Source organism: Drosophila subobscura, chromosome E (assembly GCF_008121235.1).
Source record: "Drosophila subobscura isolate 14011-0131.10 chromosome E, UCBerk_Dsub_1.0, whole genome shotgun sequence".
Taxonomy (NCBI): Eukaryota; Metazoa; Arthropoda; class Insecta; order Diptera; family Drosophilidae; genus Drosophila; species Drosophila subobscura.
This window is the reverse complement of record NC_048531.1, coordinates 10,399,138-10,417,180: the sequence shown is the minus strand read 5'-3', so window position 1 is coordinate 10,417,180 and position 18,043 is coordinate 10,399,138. Positions and strand designations below refer to the sequence as shown.

Genomic DNA, 18,043 nt, shown 5'->3' with positions numbered 1-18,043 from the left:
GCTCCGCCGCATTGCAGGAGGCGCAGCCGTGGGCGTGGAGTCGAGCAAATGAGGCTTGGGCCCCAGTCGAAGACGCTGATGGACAGTGGACAAAGCAGTGCCAAAAGTGCAGAAAAAACTGTTATTCGAAATAATCTATAAATGTTCCAAAAAGCATCGATAAATAGCTTAAAGATAATCGCAAAGCCGCTGATAAAAGCGATGAAACTCTTACAAAAATCATTCCCCTCGACATGAAGCGCTTTTGGGCCCACTGTCTCAGCACAGCCAGGACGCGAAGGAGCTGCCGGCTGCAACCAACAAGGCGGAGGACCACGACGAGGACATCTCGCGTGACCTGAATTATTGGTGGCATATTGCCACTCATTGACTTTGCCGCAACGCCAGCGGCAAAAGGAAAATGCGCCAAATGGGGGAGTGGAAAAATTGGTAAGAGGAAAAGAATAAAGGCGCAAGGAGGACTAGGAGCTGGAGGGGGTGTGGCGAGGGGGCTGCCTTCTTAGAGTTGACTTGAGAGCAAACAATTTGCTGTGCAGCAAGTTCTTTAATCAATTTCCCTTCAAAAATGCAACAGCCCAAGACAAAGCGGCAAGCTGACAATTGTTTGTCGAGCTTTGTGGAGCGTGGTGGAGCTGCAGCAGGAGCTGCAGGAGAGCTGCGGGAGCAACAGGAGGAGCCTGCCTGCAATCCCTGCAATCCCTACAAATGTGTCGCCTGTGCTATGTGTTGCTTGTGTCGCTTTATTCCTGCCAGCCGAGCGACAAGAGCGACGACAGTGAGACGACATTGCCGTTTAATAATGTGTAAAGTCAGAGTTATTTGATATACCCAAACACGAAGGAGAACGCACCCACATGGACTGCACCCTCCATTCCTATATCCCATCGATGGCATACGCTGTACTCCTGGCTGTGTGCGTTCTATGCTTCTCTCTGCTTAAAATTTATTGGGTTTTCCTTTTCTGTCTGCCATTATTTGTTGGGCACTCCTGCGCTCCTCTTTTACCCATTTCCCTCCCTCCCCCTTCACGTCTCATTTGATGCGCGCGTTGCCGTTGCCGCAAAAATTGAAAATAAATTGAATGACGTTTTTATTGATCTCGATTTTCGTTTCCGCTCTTAGTTTGACGCTTAGATGTCGCTTGGCAGGCAACAGCAGCGCGGACTCTCAAGTTGTGTGCGGTTTTCGATGAGCTTTAAGCTGGAACAATTCTGTGATTCAACGGATTGACAGACTTTGCTTTGCGCTCGTTGTTTGCTGGGTAAATATTGCCAATGGAAGTGGCACATTAAAGTCGCAAGGAATTTGCACAATCATTCTAATGTATGGCCCATGCCCATGGCCATGCTTCGATTGTAATTTCATTCCCTTACATTTCGCATGCTCCTCCATCACTTGTTAATCCAATTTCAATCAACAACATTAGATTACTCGGGCATATGTCCCTGCCAGCCCCTCCCCAGTTCTGAATGGAGAATAATCCCCGACAGTCAATCAAAGGGAGTTGCAAAATGATTGCCTAACGAGTAAATATATCCTCCAGCTCCTGCAGCACTCTGTTCTTCGACGCTTTCGTCCTTCTGTCAGCTGATTGACACTCGTATGAATATGTAATCCCCCATTCCGATCCATTGGCAGAATGAAATTTTAAGTCCAACGGGCGAAAATCTTTTGACGTATTTCCATATGCACTTTTTCTTCACCCCAGGCCACCGACTCCCTCTCTCTCTCTTTGTCAGTTGACTGCATTAACGGATATTTCCGTGCTTTGGCTGACAAACGGAGAGGCGAAAACTTGTCGCAAACTTTCGCCCCAGCCCCAGCCCCTTCCACTTGCATTTATATTCATTCTGGATGTGGCATTCCTTTTGTTTTGTGGCACCCGAAAGGAGCATTTGTTTGTTGGTCAGGAAGTTTTGGAAAGGGGCTTCTGGGTGGGGCAAAGTCTGGCGTCCGGGTGCAATTTGTCAGGCTCGTGACTGCTTCTCCAGAGAGAGACAGAGAGAGAGAGAGAGAATCCAACAGTGCCTGTGCACATGCTCTCTGTCTCTCTCCTCTATCTTGGCCCGCTTCATTTGTTGGCTTAAGTAACTTAACAACTTTACGCTTGCAACTCGCGTACGCGATGCGACTCCTTCACTGCGACGTAGTCGTCGTCCTCTGGCTCTTGTTTATATTGATAATGTGCCATTTATTTTATTTAAGGCATGCGCTCCACTCGATCTGCAGTCACGTCTTGGCCAGGCCAAGAACGGGCGGGCGACACATACAGCCAGGACATGGGGCTGCGAAGCCAATGCGGCGCCAGAGGCACCGAATGAATTGTGTAGGTTTCAGCAACTGCGAAATGGCTGCACACACACACAGACAGACACACACACACACACACATGTGTGTGCAAGGACATGCCACAACTTGCTGTTGCATAATGCATTAAGTGCCGGGAAGTCGGTGGAGTCGTCGCTCCGCTGAGTTATTGACTTGAAGTTTGTTGCGGAATTTCCAAGTGCAACGCGTGTAAGGCATAACAAATTAGGCGGCGCCAGCAGGCTGCTGCAGGCAGCAATCGCTGCTGCAGCGTGTGTGCTTTAAGCCCCAGAAAACTATGCAAAAGATACACTGTGGCAGTATCTGTGGCAGCGATCCTTTGTCCGAGCTAGAGCTGAGGTCTGGTTTCTCCCGCCCAATTACGAATATTTTTCATTGCAGTTTCCATTGATTCCAATGACAGTCGTAAAGTTTTCTCTTTTGCCGTTTCCCTCATAGCACTATTGATGGATGGCCCTGCATCCCCCTCCCCCGTCGCACTCCTTTGTGTTCGCTCTACTTCCCGCCGCCCCGCCCCGCCACGGACACGAGTATCATTTTTATTTGGAAATTCTTATTTAAATTGGACTTTGGCTCTTTCCGGCTTTCGGTTTGCTTTCCTCATTCACTTCTTCTGGTCGAACTGCTGCTTATGATGATTATTTTGTATTATTATTATCGATTGGACTATGCCATAGAAAGCAGAGCCACCCAAAGATAGATACTCGCACAGCAAATAGAATTAAAAATAATTGGATGACATTGAATACTACAAATTGAGTGAGCAAAGTAGCAGAAAGAAGAGGCGAGTCCATCGCTTTTTCTCTTTAAAGTGTAATTATCCCAGAGGCATATCCGAGTACTGCCGCATGCCGGATATTCAAGCGTCAACTACATAAATTGGCATAAACAAATGCCAAATCCATGGAGAGAGAGAGAAATGTTGTCAAAAGTGGTGCTGCTGCCCCTCTGCTGTGCCCAGCGGAAGAGTTGCCATTTTCATTTTCTTTTGCGAGGCGCCATTTTCATTCTTTCGCTCGTTTATTTTTATTTTTACTTTTCTTGTTCATTTTTATTTTTACTCATAATTTGCATGGCATGGGAACTTGACTTTTGTTGCCCACAGAAAGAGAAAGGAAAGCGGAACAACGGCTGACAAGGGATAGAGGAGTGGGAGCTGCGGTGGCAACGTGGAAAATATGTTGCAGCGACATTGCTGGCAAAATATAATAGAAAAATAAGGTGCCACACAATATGGCCGAGAGCTTTACAGTTGGTTAAGTAGCAAAAGCGCGCAGCGGCGAAAGGACGCGCAGGAAAAGCGCCGGATAAAGTGGCAGCACCAGCCAGGCCAGGCCAGCCAGCCAGCCAGCCAGCCAAGCAGCAAGCCAGAAGAAAGAGGGACAAGTAGGAGAGTGGCCTGTGGCTGTGTAGGCTTGGTGCTGGCGGGAGGTGGACTGCCAGGCAGGGCAAGGCCGGTGCACAGCGCCAGAGCATGGCGTGAAAATTGTGTTGACAAGAAAATTATAAACCGGAAAATGTTTTATGTTGTGGCTATGCGATTTTTCTCAGTCCCACCCCTCCCCGGTCACACTTTCACTCTTTTGCTCTCCTTTTTCACCCCTTTGTGGCTGCTCCAGTGCCGTTTAAAGTTTCTCATTGTGACAGAATTAAATTGAGGGGAAATTGCCAATGAAATGATGCCAATTTCAACGAGAGGGTCAACGGTCGTCAGGCAAAAGGCAACGCTTGGATGAGCTAAAAGCAATTCGCGTTCTATAATACGAAGCAATTCTGTTCGGATTGCCCAAAATTCTCGATTGGCTTGAAAGTGAAACCCAGGAAGATCTGATAGAGCGCAAAAAGAAACGTTCTTCATGTATGGATAATACAATTATATTCCTTTGTATTATTATACCTTTGCGGATAGCCAAATTCCAACTTCCCTTGACACACACTTCAGTGGAAACTTTTCTAAACTCAATATAATATTCACATATGGAATATGTAGCCTCGCAGAACACACTTACATTCGCCATTGACCCAATTTTCCACTCGAAATTCTACTTTAACTTGAGCTGCTGCTTGGTGGCAATGCGAGTTGGAAAGTCTACAATGCGGCAGGCAACGTGCCTATAAATTAGTGTCGTGGCCATACAGTGCAAAAAACAAAGTTGTCAGGAGGGTGGGGGGGCTTACAGGAGCCGCATATAGGCCTTTCCTCGTCCTCGAAATGGTTGTGGCAGTCGCCATTATGTGTACCATACAGTGCAGTACATACACGTAGTCCTCGTCGAGGTGCTTTTATTATATGTAACGAGTGTTTGTGTGTGTGTGTGTGCTGGTTACTTGCCTCTGGTTACGTTTAAGTTCGTTATGCATTTAAACCCTCAGCACACACTCACTTACACTGGCACGCAGGGGACGACAGAAAAAAAAGAGGTGAAAATGAGTGCAAACACACACACACACACACACTCACAGTCACTCTCTCTCTCTCTCAACAATTACAACACTCAAAGGCGCGCACAGTGAGGAAAAGAGGGAGAGTGAAAAGAAAAAAGAAGCTTGGGAAATTGCTGGGCAACTTTACTGCATAGTTAATTAATAGGATAACACAATTAATTTGTGGGCAATGAATGTCTGAGCTTTATTTGCCCAGCGTGCACAGTGGGGCCAGCAAAAACTACAAGTGGCCCAAAGGGTCACCATTGGCCCCCATTCTCTGTGTGTGTGTGCAGCTGTGAAGAGCCACAGAAGTGAATTAATGTGAATGCCGCAGGCAGAAGTTGCGTATCACGCAGCTGTGGTTACGCCAGATGGTAACTACATACGAGTAGATAGATCTCGAGGAAAAGCTGACCCTAGATGTGATTTTGGGTTTACCATAAGGTATGATGATTGATGGATAAGGACTAGAAGATTTGAGGCAGCTTTCGGTCGTATGAAAGTCCAAGTAGGTTCTGAAGCATACCTAATACATTAAATCATGCGGCTGGGGGGCTGCCATGGCAAACAAGGAAAATTGTAGGACGCTAAAGATGAAGCCGAAGGAAGCAAGAGCCAGCCTGCATGCCCAGGCAGTGGCTCAATTAACGATGTGCCCGTGCCCTCCTTCGCTGAGTGGGTGGACAGGCGTGAAAAGAAGGACCAGCGCCACACTCCATCCACTCAACGGCAACGAGCTACTTACCAAACAGCAGTTTTAACTATTGTTTGCACACTCGACTCAGCAGAGTTGGGGTTGGAGTGGGAAGAGCGGACTGCCAGTGGCATGGACTTCGACGGATGGGCAGGGGCTGAACGAACTATGCCCCAACTTTAAGGCTTTTCAGTTTTTTGTTGAAACAACAAGAGGAGCTCCTCTGCCTGCCCGCCTGCCTGCCTGTCGTTGACCAAACAAGCGGCTGGCGAAACGCCTAAAAGGCGGCGGCACAAAATTTTCAAAACGTAATTTTTTATGCTGTCACAAAATTTGAGGACCCCAACAGAAGGGAGAGCGGAGAATGATAATGATGATGTTGATGATTATGATGGCGTCCGCGTCGGCATTTTGTCAGCATTATGTAGTGTATACATAAAATACTTCACTTTATGTGGCCATTTTTTTCTGGCTGTTTCCGTTCTGTTCCTCTCGTTCATTCGTTTTTGTTTGCCGAGGGATAAAACAAAAAGCTTAATAAAGAAAACAACTACATTGGGTTTTTCCTTTCACTGTTTCTATGTTGGACATTGTTCCGTGTAAAAGGAGCTCATTTCGACCTTTTTGTTGGCGGCTTTTTTACAAGAGGATTGAATATCTAAAAGGTACGCTTTGATATTATGGACTCTTTGGTTGGGTCTCAAATTTCGGGCATGGGACTTAGATATTAAGGTTCTTAAATAAACGTTAAAATCAAATGAGCTTTACCTGCAGATTGTCCATGTCTAAGTGTGGCGTGGCCTAAAAATCACTCGAATTATTCAGTTGAAGTTCACACTTGGATTATGGTTATGATCGATTTTTTTCAGGGGGGGCGGTTGGAACAACACTCTCTTAATTGTTCTAATATTTTCGGGCTGGGCTATATAAAGCTAAAGCTCTCTACTCGGGACTCAAGCACACAAGACACACGAAACGAAAGCCCCAAAAGCTGGGATCGATCGCTCGCTCGCTCGCTAGGCTGCAAAAGCTGCACCTCGCAGGCGGATCTGGCGCATCAGCAGTCGCCGCATCACAGGCATTAAGAGAGACAGACAGCAGCCAGACTAAAGCTCCAACTAGATATATAGTGTGTGTGTTTAAATAGGATATTTATATATATTTATGTATATGGAAGCACAGAGATACCATAAAAACAAAATGGAGTAAAAGCACAAAAGCACAAACAACAAAAGCGAGACAAGATCAGTTTTGGACTTTTCAGTTTTTCAGGCCCTAAACGAATTCTGGTTGGTTTTTTTGCTTAGGGGTATTTCGAGGCATATTGTTTTGAGATGAGAAATCATAAATCATAAGCTTACAATCTACAATCACAAGAAGCAAAAGTCAGTTTGGGGGGAAAGGTCGGTGGGTGGGAGATGTGGGTCTTTTTTGGGGGGTTTGAGAGGTGTGTGGTTGTGGGCTGGGGCATATACTGACCTTGATGCTGTCGTAGCAGGCGGTGACCTTGCCGTTCTGTACCTCCACATTGGCCGGGGATGGGCAAACTTGCATTCGGTGTCCTGGCGCGAGCACTTGTTGCGCTGAAACTCCCGGCAGACCTCCAGCTGCAGCCAGCGCGAGTCCTTGCCGTTGAGAAGGCTGTTCATATTGACAACGTTGGCCATTTGATCGTTGTATTCGACAGATACAAATATATAGTATATATATATACGAGTATGGATAGAGATGTGTGTGTGTGTGGTTTATATGCTCTATACGGATCTAGGATAGCTTTTCAAATAGACTTTTAGCTTAGCGCTGGCGACTAGAACGCGTTTTTAGTTTTTTTTGCTTTGCTTTGCTGGTTTTTTTTTTTGGAGTTTGTAGATCGAGTTTACACACACACGCGCAATAAACAAACAGCACTAGAACTTGGATCAGCACTCAGTGTATATATAAGGTATATATAGCATATAGATGGCTTGTTGTTGTTGTGTCTTAGCGTTTTACACGTTTCTGCTGCGGAGCACACAAAGCTTTTTGGGGAGGATATAGCTGATAGCTGATTTCTGAGGGGGTTTTTGGGGGGAAACTCGAACTCTTATATCACTATATAGTAGATGTGAGTGTGTTTGTGTGTGTGTGGTGTATAGATAGACGCAGCTGTTAATATTCGTATTTGTTTTTGTTTTTTGTTCAAGCTGATTTTACATTATCTGAAATGAGAATAAAAGAGAGAAAACATATCTTTAGGATTGTGCCATTTGCATTGGGGGATCGTCCAAGACTGACAGACAAATAGATAGAGAGAGAGACACAGATAGATAGATAGAGAGAGAGAGAGAGAGCGATTCTAAGACTAAATGGAGGATGGATTTTCAACTGATTCATCTCTGTTTTCTTTGGGTTAGTAATGCGCAAAGGTGGGTGGGTGGTATTATGTTGGTATGCAGAATGCAATGCTTAAATTAAATGATATTCGAAATTAAAAACAAATTCACTATAAAGATTATTATCCACAATACACATACAATTATAAAAACCGAACTCGCACATGGAGAGATCGTATGAGGCGTTGCGTGAGATTTTTTTTCTGTGTGTGTTTTTGGTGCAAAATAAAAAGTTCTTTTCCATACAAAACTTATGATATAATCACTAAAAATAGTTCCAGATATATGTACACTAAATGCATACATATATCTGATTAATAGAGAGAGGTTTATAGATAGATAGATAGAGCGAGAGAGCAGCATCCAGTGGGCAGCAGTTTCTGGCGCGTTGGCGGCGCAGGGCAGCGCGCAATGCACATTGACCAACAAAAATAACTACAAAAAATAAACAACTAAAGTGCACTAATTGTTCCTGCAGATAGTTTAAATGTATATGTATGTATATATCCATGGCCAGCGGGTGCTTTAGCTTAAGCAACATTTAAGAGAGAGAGGTGGCAGAACCTTAAGAGAGAGCTTAATTATTACGCTCCGATTTCAGTCACTTTTTGTTGTTCTTTCCGTTTCTTATAGCAGAGAAATAAATTGTTCAACGCACTTACCGATCGCATGGGATAGAAAATGTATTTATTATTAATAAAAAATACTGTAAAAAAATACATTGTTTATACGTATATATTTCGAAAGAGAGAAAGATAGACAGACAGAGAGAGATTGATGTGTGTGAATTGGTTTAAGATAAGGTTCAGGGTGGGGGGCTGTGTGTGTGCTTTGGGTGAGTGTTAGAATTAGCCAACAAGTTTGCAAAAATGTTGCAAAATGATTTAATCATCGATGACGGTACACAAATTGATATTTATCGCCTTTGTTTTGTTTGGTTTTTGTTTCTCCCTTTTCTTTGCTTTGCTTTTTATTTTGTTTTTGGTTTTTATCTTTACTTTTCGCTTGTGTTCTCGCAGCTTGTCTGTCTGTGTGTCTGCTGTTTGTGTTTTAATCTTATCTTATCTCTTGCGGCAAGCGGCGAATGAATCAAAGTCTTCGAAAAGGGAAATCTATTAAAAGTTTTCCCTCGCCGGGTAGGAAGGGCAGGTTGTGGATGTGTCGGGTGATGACTAGACTTTGAAATTGTTGCCGGAAAAGATTTCAGTTTATTTTAAATGTTTTCTTTTTGCCAAGAGAAATAACTAATAATAGTAATACAATATTGCTAATAGACTTTCGTTGTAAATAAGTAAATAAGAAACTTCCTAAACTTTATGAAACAATAAATACTGGCAAACCCCTTTAATTTTTGCCTTGTGCAATAATATTTCTGCTATCTACTTCCATGCTATTGTCCCCCCAAAGCCTGTCCAGGCGAATCCATTTCATTTGACAGCTACCAAAAAGCCTTCTTCATATCTTTGGCAAAGATATTGCCGCCGCAGCACCACATTCTGCCTGCCAGCCGCACTGCCCGTAAACTATCTCTCTGACGACTCTGTATGAAAAGACAATTAATAAACCTTATGCACACATGTATGTGGTTTATTTGTGTGGGTACGTACGTATCTTAGGCATTAGAATAGACTTTATTTAGTTGGTTTATTTGTGTATTGATAATTTGTGGATACGCTCGGGCATGATGTCAGCTGCAAATTGCTTTTCCGTATTTCAACTTGATTTCCAAAGATTTAAATTCTAACTTAATTTACGAGCTGAGAAATGCTAGCCAGACTCATAATCTGCGTGAACGTGTGTGTGTGGGCTGGGATGTAGTATTAAAATAATTTTTGAAAACTTTTTCGGCTAAAAACCATCGGGAGGGGAGAGAGAAAAAAAAGAAGAACACGCAACCCACCCGAACAGACGTTGTTGCGCCCACGCAAGCGGACGTGGATGGGCATCAGAAAAATCTACAATATCGAATATAGACGCGGATACAGCTACAGAAACATGTACAGAAATTAGCATCCGTGTCATTGACGCAGTAGGGAGGGAAAATTGATGGCCAGCAGCGAGTGTGGAAAGCGCTCTACGAAAATAAACTTTCGTTGTGGGCCAGAAAGCAGAATCGAAGGTTCTCCGGCGGCTGAATGAATGTCTGTTTATATGTGAATATATCGATGCATCCGCTGACCTACAATCCACCTTGAGCACTTCTCTGACATAAGGACACTCTGCGGTTGGTCAATCTGCAGCGGGTTTAGTTTCGGTTATTAAAAAATCATTAAGCGACAAAAGATGCTGATGCAAAATGCTGGCAGACCCCCAGACCCCCAGGCCCCCACAAAAAAGACGAATAACAAGTTCAACAAGTTTTTTGACTGGTTTTTTCGGACTCGAAAAAAAGTGTGTATGGTTTTTTTGAAGGTTAGACTCGCCGAAATACACACAGAAACCAGAAAGGGAAAGAGAGAGAGAGTGAGTGGAGTGTGGAGTGTGGAGTGGAGCGGCGAGTGGAGAGTGACGTTATTGTAGATTGAAAACTGTTAATTTCTGTAGCTCTTAACGCAATCCCACTAAATATTTGTTCACATTCGCCTACCATACAAAAACTCGAGTGTTTATGCAAGCTGAATCAATACAGAGGGGGGTGAATTGTGGGGGGAGGGAGGGAGGAGCTGCACGGCGCTGAGTTCACTGGCAGCAGCGACACGAATCTGCATGTGGAACTGAAACTGTAGCTCTGGGCATCTGGCAGTAAAAAAGTAAATAATTTTACTTTAATTTATGATTTTTCGATAAGAAAGTGGGGTCCCAAGGGGGGAACCCTTCAATATGCGATCATACATTGATGGAAAATATAGGACTAGACGGGGATATCCATCAATGTAAATCCCTTTACAAATTTCCATTTACAATAACTTATCCAACGTTCCCGTTTCGCCACATGCCCCACATTCTCCGCCACATTACGTGGAATTCCAACTCGAGAGCGGCGCTCTACGCTGATAACGACAGAGAGAGAGAGAGAGAGCGTGCCCGTATTTTCCTCTCCCTCTCTTTATTTAGATACGCGACTCATAACAGAATTTGTGCATCAACTTTTGCCGCCTTTCTGGCACACACAAGCACACAGAGTTAACCCATGCGGGCCCCAAGTTATGGCTACAAAGCTCCACAAAAGCTGCTCGGAATACCTTTTAGTGGGGAGGCGACAAGTTAATGCATTTAAAGAAACATTTACGCAAGCCGAAGCCATAGCAAACGAAACGAGAAAACATCGGTCAGTAACCGCTCTCAGACTTTGCAATATTATACAACGGCAACATGCAGCAAACAGCAGCCCAGCCAAACGACTCCTCCCCCCAAACACTCCCTGACAGAGCGAGAGTGTTTGGCCAGAGACCCACCCTAGGGGTATGACACACATATTATTTAACGATGCGCCCCATAAAAACAAAAAAGTGAAAGAAAATGGTAACAGCCAGCTGGGGTCGAAGCTTCAGTTACCTTTCATTTTCACACTCTCTCTCTCTCCACTTGGCAAAAAGGGTATACAAAAACCGATTGAGTGCTGTAGGTCGTCGTATGGGGCGGTGGGAGCACACACAGAGTTCGACGGCTGCTATCAATAAAGCCGATTAGATAAAAGAACTACACTAAAACCCTTCCAGCTGCCGCACCGAAAAGCGATTGCAATTGCACGAGCCACGAACCACGAACCACAAGCCCACGAGCCACAAACCATATGCTGTCACACACACCCGAAGCGGGAGCAGCAGAACGGGTACCGACTCCCCACTCTTCCAGCCATAAAAGAACCATAACAAATCCGAAACAGCAAAAGACTCAAAACTGAGATGTGTGTGTGTGTGTGTGGCTTCTGCCATAAATGGCAAAATGCTAAAGATGCCAAAGATGATGATGCTTATGTCATACAGGTGGGTGGTTGCTTGTTCGTACACCAAAAAGTCTGCTCCAAAGATAGAGCTCGACTTGGCTAATTAATTCTCATTGTCATCCATTTGATGGAGATAATTCATCTGGAGTTTGCTTTGCTCTCGTGTGTGTGTGGGCTACTGAATGAGCGTTGACAGATTTCATTTGACATCTCTTAGCGCTCCTTTCGTCGACTAAAATCTCTTTCGAAAGTGGCCCGCAAGATGAAAGTGCATTCTGTCCCTTATTTGGGTTGCATGCGTAATTCAGTTGATCCCAAGTATGGTATTATATGGCATGACTAATGCCCGAATACAGCGAACCTGAAGCGTGCCGAAAATGTGTACTAAAATGGATTCGTCGGGGGATCTCGTAACGGCTCTGGAGATTCCAAATAACGATTCCAGAAACGCTGAAAACTAAGCGACTTTATCGACTTTATGATTCATTTCTTATCAGACGCAACAGAAATTCATCATATCGTCTTTTGGGAATACTTTATCCCATAAAGATGGCAGCTTTCCCTCTGCACACAAGCCCATGTATTTTTAATTATCATATATTTTCCCTTTTCGAATTAAACTGATCTTAAAATTTCAAATTCATTCAAAAACCTTGCCCCAGTCTTCAGTCTCGAGCGCAATCTCCGACTCCCGGCGCCGGACGAACGGCCTTCCCTTTTGTCACGTTTCTCTGGCGGCAATGCAATATTTAAATTTTTCACTCGCATCAACAAATCAATTTCTTTAGACTTTAAACGCGATCATCATTCCGTAAATTACGTCAGAGTTCGGCAAATCTAACACGAACGAAAAACGGGAGGAAGCACAAAGCACACACACGAAAATACCCAAAAATATCAAAAATAATATACAAATACAACAAAAAAACGAATGAAAGAAATCAAAAAACAAATTCATAAATGCCGAAAGAGAGGGAGAGAGAGAGAGTGAGTGAGAACTTGGGAGAAGCAAAGGCACTCTTCCGCTCTCTATCTTTCACACTCTTACTCGCTCGATCTAACACCATGCCTCTCCCCTCCCTCTCCACACGCCTTTGTTTAACAATCTTCGACTGACTCTCTCAAATACTATTTTTTTGTTTTTTGGCATATTTCATAAACTTTTGCTTATCTTAAAATACGAATACAACTACGAGCAGCGAACGACTCAAAATATACGAGCACGAGTGAATGCTCTCCTACGAAATACAAAATAATATTCGCCTGAAGAAGAGAAATAAGTGAAAGACAGAAAACAGATGAGGGAAAACTATAATTTTCGTAAAAATTGCTGGTAGCAAAACGTTTTAAATATAAATTTTCGTCGAATCCCAAAATAGACATAAAAAGAGCGTAAAAGAGGGGAAACAATTACCGAACGAATATGTATATAAACGAAATGTTTCCGAATTTCATAATTAAATTAATCTTTGAACTAATTTGTTTAATCACATGTTTCGCTCTCTCTTTCTCGCTCTTTTGCGAGCTGTCTTTGTGTCTTTTTCTCTGCTCGTTCCCAAAAGGTTAAACAATCAATTTCGCTTTCAATTGATCTCAATTCTCACAGAGAGTGACGAAGGGAGAGAAACGTGGAGCCTGGACAGGGGTCAGCCAAGGGTTAAAGATGCCCCCAGCATTATGCAAAAGACTAAACAATGTTGTGGTTGTTGTTGCTGCTGTTGTCTCTGCCACACATTTCGTTGCACGAAAAAAGTTATTTTTGGCTTGCAGTACCAACGGCAGCAGCAGCAGCAGCGCCAGTGCTTCCAAAATGTGGCCAAGTGCTGACAGTGTGATGAGGTGGGGTCTTAGGAAGAGGTGCCGCTGCACAGCTGCGGATACATACAAACAGATATGCATGTGTACATCCGAAAGCGTACAGCAGCTGTCGCTGGTTCTGGGGAGATGCTCGTGGTGCTAAAGGAACAGGCCAGCAGACAGCCCCAAAAACAGAACGAACACGTTCGAGAAATTCTTTTTTGGCATGTCGACTGCCAGGAGAATTATGCTTAGGGTGTGCCAACCAACAGGCCATGAATGATGGACAAAACGCTGCATTTGTTCCATCCTAATGGAACCCTTTCCTTCACAGGAAAGCCTGCGATAGTAGAAATCAAAGTGGATGTCCCGCCCCCATTACCACATCTACGAGTATCTGTCTATCGTTTTATTTTGTTGGTTTGCATTTCTCCAGCTCCACTGAATCACCCTATTCATCCATAAAAGCACAAAGAGAGATATTTGTTATGTATTTTCTTTGCTCTTTCTTTTCCGACTTGTTTGCCGTCGACGCTGCGCCGCAGCTGCCGCTTTGCTTATTGAAAACCAAAAAAGTAAAAACAAAAAACCAAAACCAAAAACAAAACCCAAAAACGAAGACAACTTTTTGGTATTTTTAGACAAAGAAGCAGAGAGAATAAGAGAAGAAAATCCACGCGCACATGTTTCAAAATATCAAAAAAGATGAAAACTAGAAGAAGCAGAGAGGAGGAAAAACTAAAGCCAGAGGGAAAAACGATTTCGTAAAGGAAACGAAATGCTTACAAAAATATATGTGTGTGTGTGTGTGTGTGTGTTTCATTTTAGTGTGCCAAAAGCGAGCGTAGAAGCCTCTTCCTGGAAATGGTTTTTAAAATATCTCGATATAGCAATGAATGCAGAGAAATGATTTCCCTTTTCCAAACTAAACAAAGTAGAGTAGTTCAATAGTTCCCATGTTTTCCTGCAGATTTATTCGTATTTTTATTTCCACCCACGTTAGAGTACGACTGTCTTATATAGTACTTTAAATGCCAAAGCTAAACCATTCACTCTCGTTTTGTTTGCGCTTGCTCTTTGTGGACCTTTTGGCTGAACTCTGACACCTTTTGAGACTGTCATCTCGCGTCAAATTGCGAATATTCAAGCCGAGCGAACAATCACAGTGCCAACAATTTTTCCACAGACTTTCAAGCGTTTTGAGCGCTCAAAGACAATCGAGGGGTGTTCGGGGGGTATGGTGTATCGATATTTACGACCCATTGAGGTACATTGAAGAGAGCTTAGAGCAGAGCACAAAACTGCACACATATTTCTCAGTGTTGCCGCTTTGTGTTTCTTTTGGGGTTTCGGCATGACTTTTGGCAAAAAATCGAATCGATTAGTCATGGCAAGTCCTCAAGTCGTCTGCTTCCTATGCCCATTGCCTTTCGTGGCATTTTCAGTTGGAGTTTTGAGTGGTTTTTGTTTGAAAAAGTGAACAAAAAAATAAAAATAAAAGTGAATGACTTGTCGGACAGAGAGTCGAGTTTATGGAACAAAATGGACAGAAATCACAATTCATTTGGCATTTTCCAATGCGATTTCTTTGACTCATATTTTATTTCGAAAGCCAACTTTTGACACTTTTGCCAATGACGGCGATGATGATGATGATGCTGATGGGTCTGTAAAAGCAAATTGTGTCGAGCTTTTGCTGGCAGTTTTTCTCTGTGTTTGTGTGTGGTTTTTTTTTGTTTCTGCCCCAAAAGCAAAGCTAATTCAATTTGCATATCTCGAAGCTAAAGGAAAACGAAACGAATCGCGAAAATTATAATAACAATCTGTTCGGTTCGCAAAACTGAAGCTGAAACAGAAACAAAAATCATATGGGGGGCACAGCCAGAAATACACATAAATTTAATGGCAGACTCGTAAAACCGTTCAGGTTGAGGGTGGAGGGTGGAGGCGCGACGTCCAGACACCACAGAACCACATAAAAAAACGTGACTTTTCATAAAAAATCAGCGAAACAACAAAAATCTATGCAATTGTATGTCTGACGACGCCTACAGTGCGTCTCTCTGCCAAGAGATGTTCATGTTCTTCTGATTCAACAACATATTAATCGAACACAGTCGCTTATTGGATGGCCAAAGTTATTGCAAATAAACAGAGATTTAATTATGTGATTGCATGCCTGATTCGATCCATTACGAACAAGATTCGCATCAAGAAATCAAATGCCAAGTCAGTACTTCACTGCCCTGACAGTATTGTAACGCACTGTACAGTTTTCGCACACACTTAGAGCTCATATATTTTGTGGCCTAGACCTTGCATTAGAATTTAAAACAAAAGAGGCTTAATTTGCATTTAATTTGAACACGATTTGTGCAAGTTTTAATCCTTGATTGATAAACAGTTGTTTGCCCAATAATGTTACACCATTTTACAGCTTGTTTTCCGTGTTCATTGGACATTATTTTGGACTGGCAATTTGTTGATTTTCAATTATTATTTCACAGTTCATTAGCACCGAAACTTTAATTGATTTTTGGTTCATTAGCTTTTTGTGCATAAAACATAAAAACATTAAATGAGCAAACATTTTATGTGGCAAATTGGGAAACTGAAATCCTATTAACGATTTTGCGAATTGCACTCTCAAAATGTATTTAATTGTATTTTTACGTTTATTTTTAAGTCAATTTTAATGCCTTTAAGACGCTTAATGCTTTTTAAAGGTGCCTTTGCTACAGGGAATGCACGTTTGACCAGTGTCGAAATAAATCTCTTGACATAACAGGTTTTTTTTTTAATTTAAGTGTTCTAATAACTAAATAACTCCTTTGGGTGATTTATTTGATTCTCTTAAATTATAAGTATTCGAATTTTTATTGAGCTTTCTATTAATTAAATTCTTTATTCCATTTTCAGTTTCTGATGAAATTTACAATCTAATTCAATAAATTGGTAAGTCCCCGCAACTCTAAATAATATTTGTCTATTTTCTGCTGCACATTTTCCATATTCCCCAAGTTCTGCTCTCCACATAATTATTATAAATTTCATCAAATTATCGAAAATTTAGATAATTTAACACTTTTTTTTGGTTGAGTTTTGACTGACAAATTCCTCGCATTGACTTTCTCTGAGCGTTTTCTTGGCATTATAAAACAGAATTTCCGTGTTTTCACCAAAAAGTATAAAAAAGACGATAAAAACCCGCAAACACCAAGAAACACAAACAATTCACAAAAGGAGGAAGAAAGACTCGAGAGAGAAAACGAAACAAAACCAAACAAAACAAAACATAAAACGGAGAAGAAAGAGAAGACAGAGAAGAGAAGATCTTTAGTATATAAACACCTTTCGGTAGTTCCAGCTGATGATGCGACGATAGTCGTTGTTGTTGTTGTTGTTGTTTCTGTTGCTGTTGTTGGAGCTTCGTTTTTTTGTTGAAGCTGCTGTGCTGTGCTGTTGTGCTGCTGTATTTGAATTATTGTTGTTGGTATACACTCTGGGCTGTTTGTTGTTTCTTTTTCTTTTTCTGGTTTTCGTTTTCCTTCTTTTTCGTTATGGTAAATTGTATTTTTAACTTATTTTTTGGTTGTACGAAACACGCGCGGCGTTTGTTAGCGACAGAGATGGAAGATGTGGTGGCTGAAGTTGTGGCTTTCAGTGTTGCAAGCAGCTGCTGGACATGACGTCATTAAAATGCCGGTACAACAATGGGCCTGCTGTGGGCCAGTCTTCGTGTTGTGTGTGTGGGACTTTCCTTTCTCCTCCTTCCTCTACACTTCTCTGCTTCCTGTCCTCTCGTTGCTGTCACACAAACACACACTCGCACAGGATCTGACAGTTGGCACACACACGCACGCACAACACACCGACGACACACCGACAGACGGAGAGACGGCGACACACCAACACACGCAACAATCACACACGCGGCGTCTCGTTGTATTTGTTATTAGATTCGTTTCCAGAAACAAATATTCCAGCACTCAATTTGCACTTGAATCGGGAATTTCAATTCTACTTCTTTTTCTCCTCTTTTTGTTTTCTTCTGCTTTTTTTTGTTGGTAAACGCGCGCGCTTTCTTGAATGATGTTGCACAATTGCCGGATTTTGCAGCTTTCGACAATTGCTATAATTCTTTTTCTTTTAATATTCTTTTTTGTGATTTTTGCCTTTTGGTTTGTTGTTGACTGTTTTATTGCGGCGTTTGCACAATTTGTTCGATTTCTGCTGTGCGGTAGGCTATATGCGCGCTGCTGGCTGTCTGATTTTAGTGGCTTAGTATCTTGTATCTTGAACTCTGGCTGCGGCACACTGCACTCTTCGACGCTTCGGAACAGAGTAAACTGTAAATTCCTCCCAACCAACGGCCTCAGCGACAGGCGACGGCAGCGACCACGACACAGACACCCAGCGGCAGGAAAACAACGAAGAGAAAGATAGACATAGAGAGAGAGAGAGAGAGAGCGCGAGCAAACGTGCTTTGGGCACTCTCTCTCTGGCTCTCTGAAAAATACCTGACTCATGCTGCCAATT

At 42.7% G+C, this 18,043-nt stretch overlaps 1 protein-coding gene across 1 annotated transcript in view; it reads right to left on the bottom strand.

The window, feature by feature from the left end:
• LOC117891721 (RNA polymerase II degradation factor 1) overlaps positions 1-17,866 on the bottom strand; it is a 103,240-nt gene extending 85,374 nt beyond the window's left edge. The window contains 3 exon segments of the mRNA XM_034797313.1: positions 6,929-6,987; positions 6,990-7,647; positions 16,856-17,866. Of these exon segments, the coding sequence (XP_034653204.1) occupies positions 6,929-6,987; positions 6,990-7,116 (186 nt within the window). The 5' untranslated portion in view covers positions 7,117-7,647; positions 16,856-17,866.
• Positions 17,867-18,043: the final 177 nt, after the last annotated feature.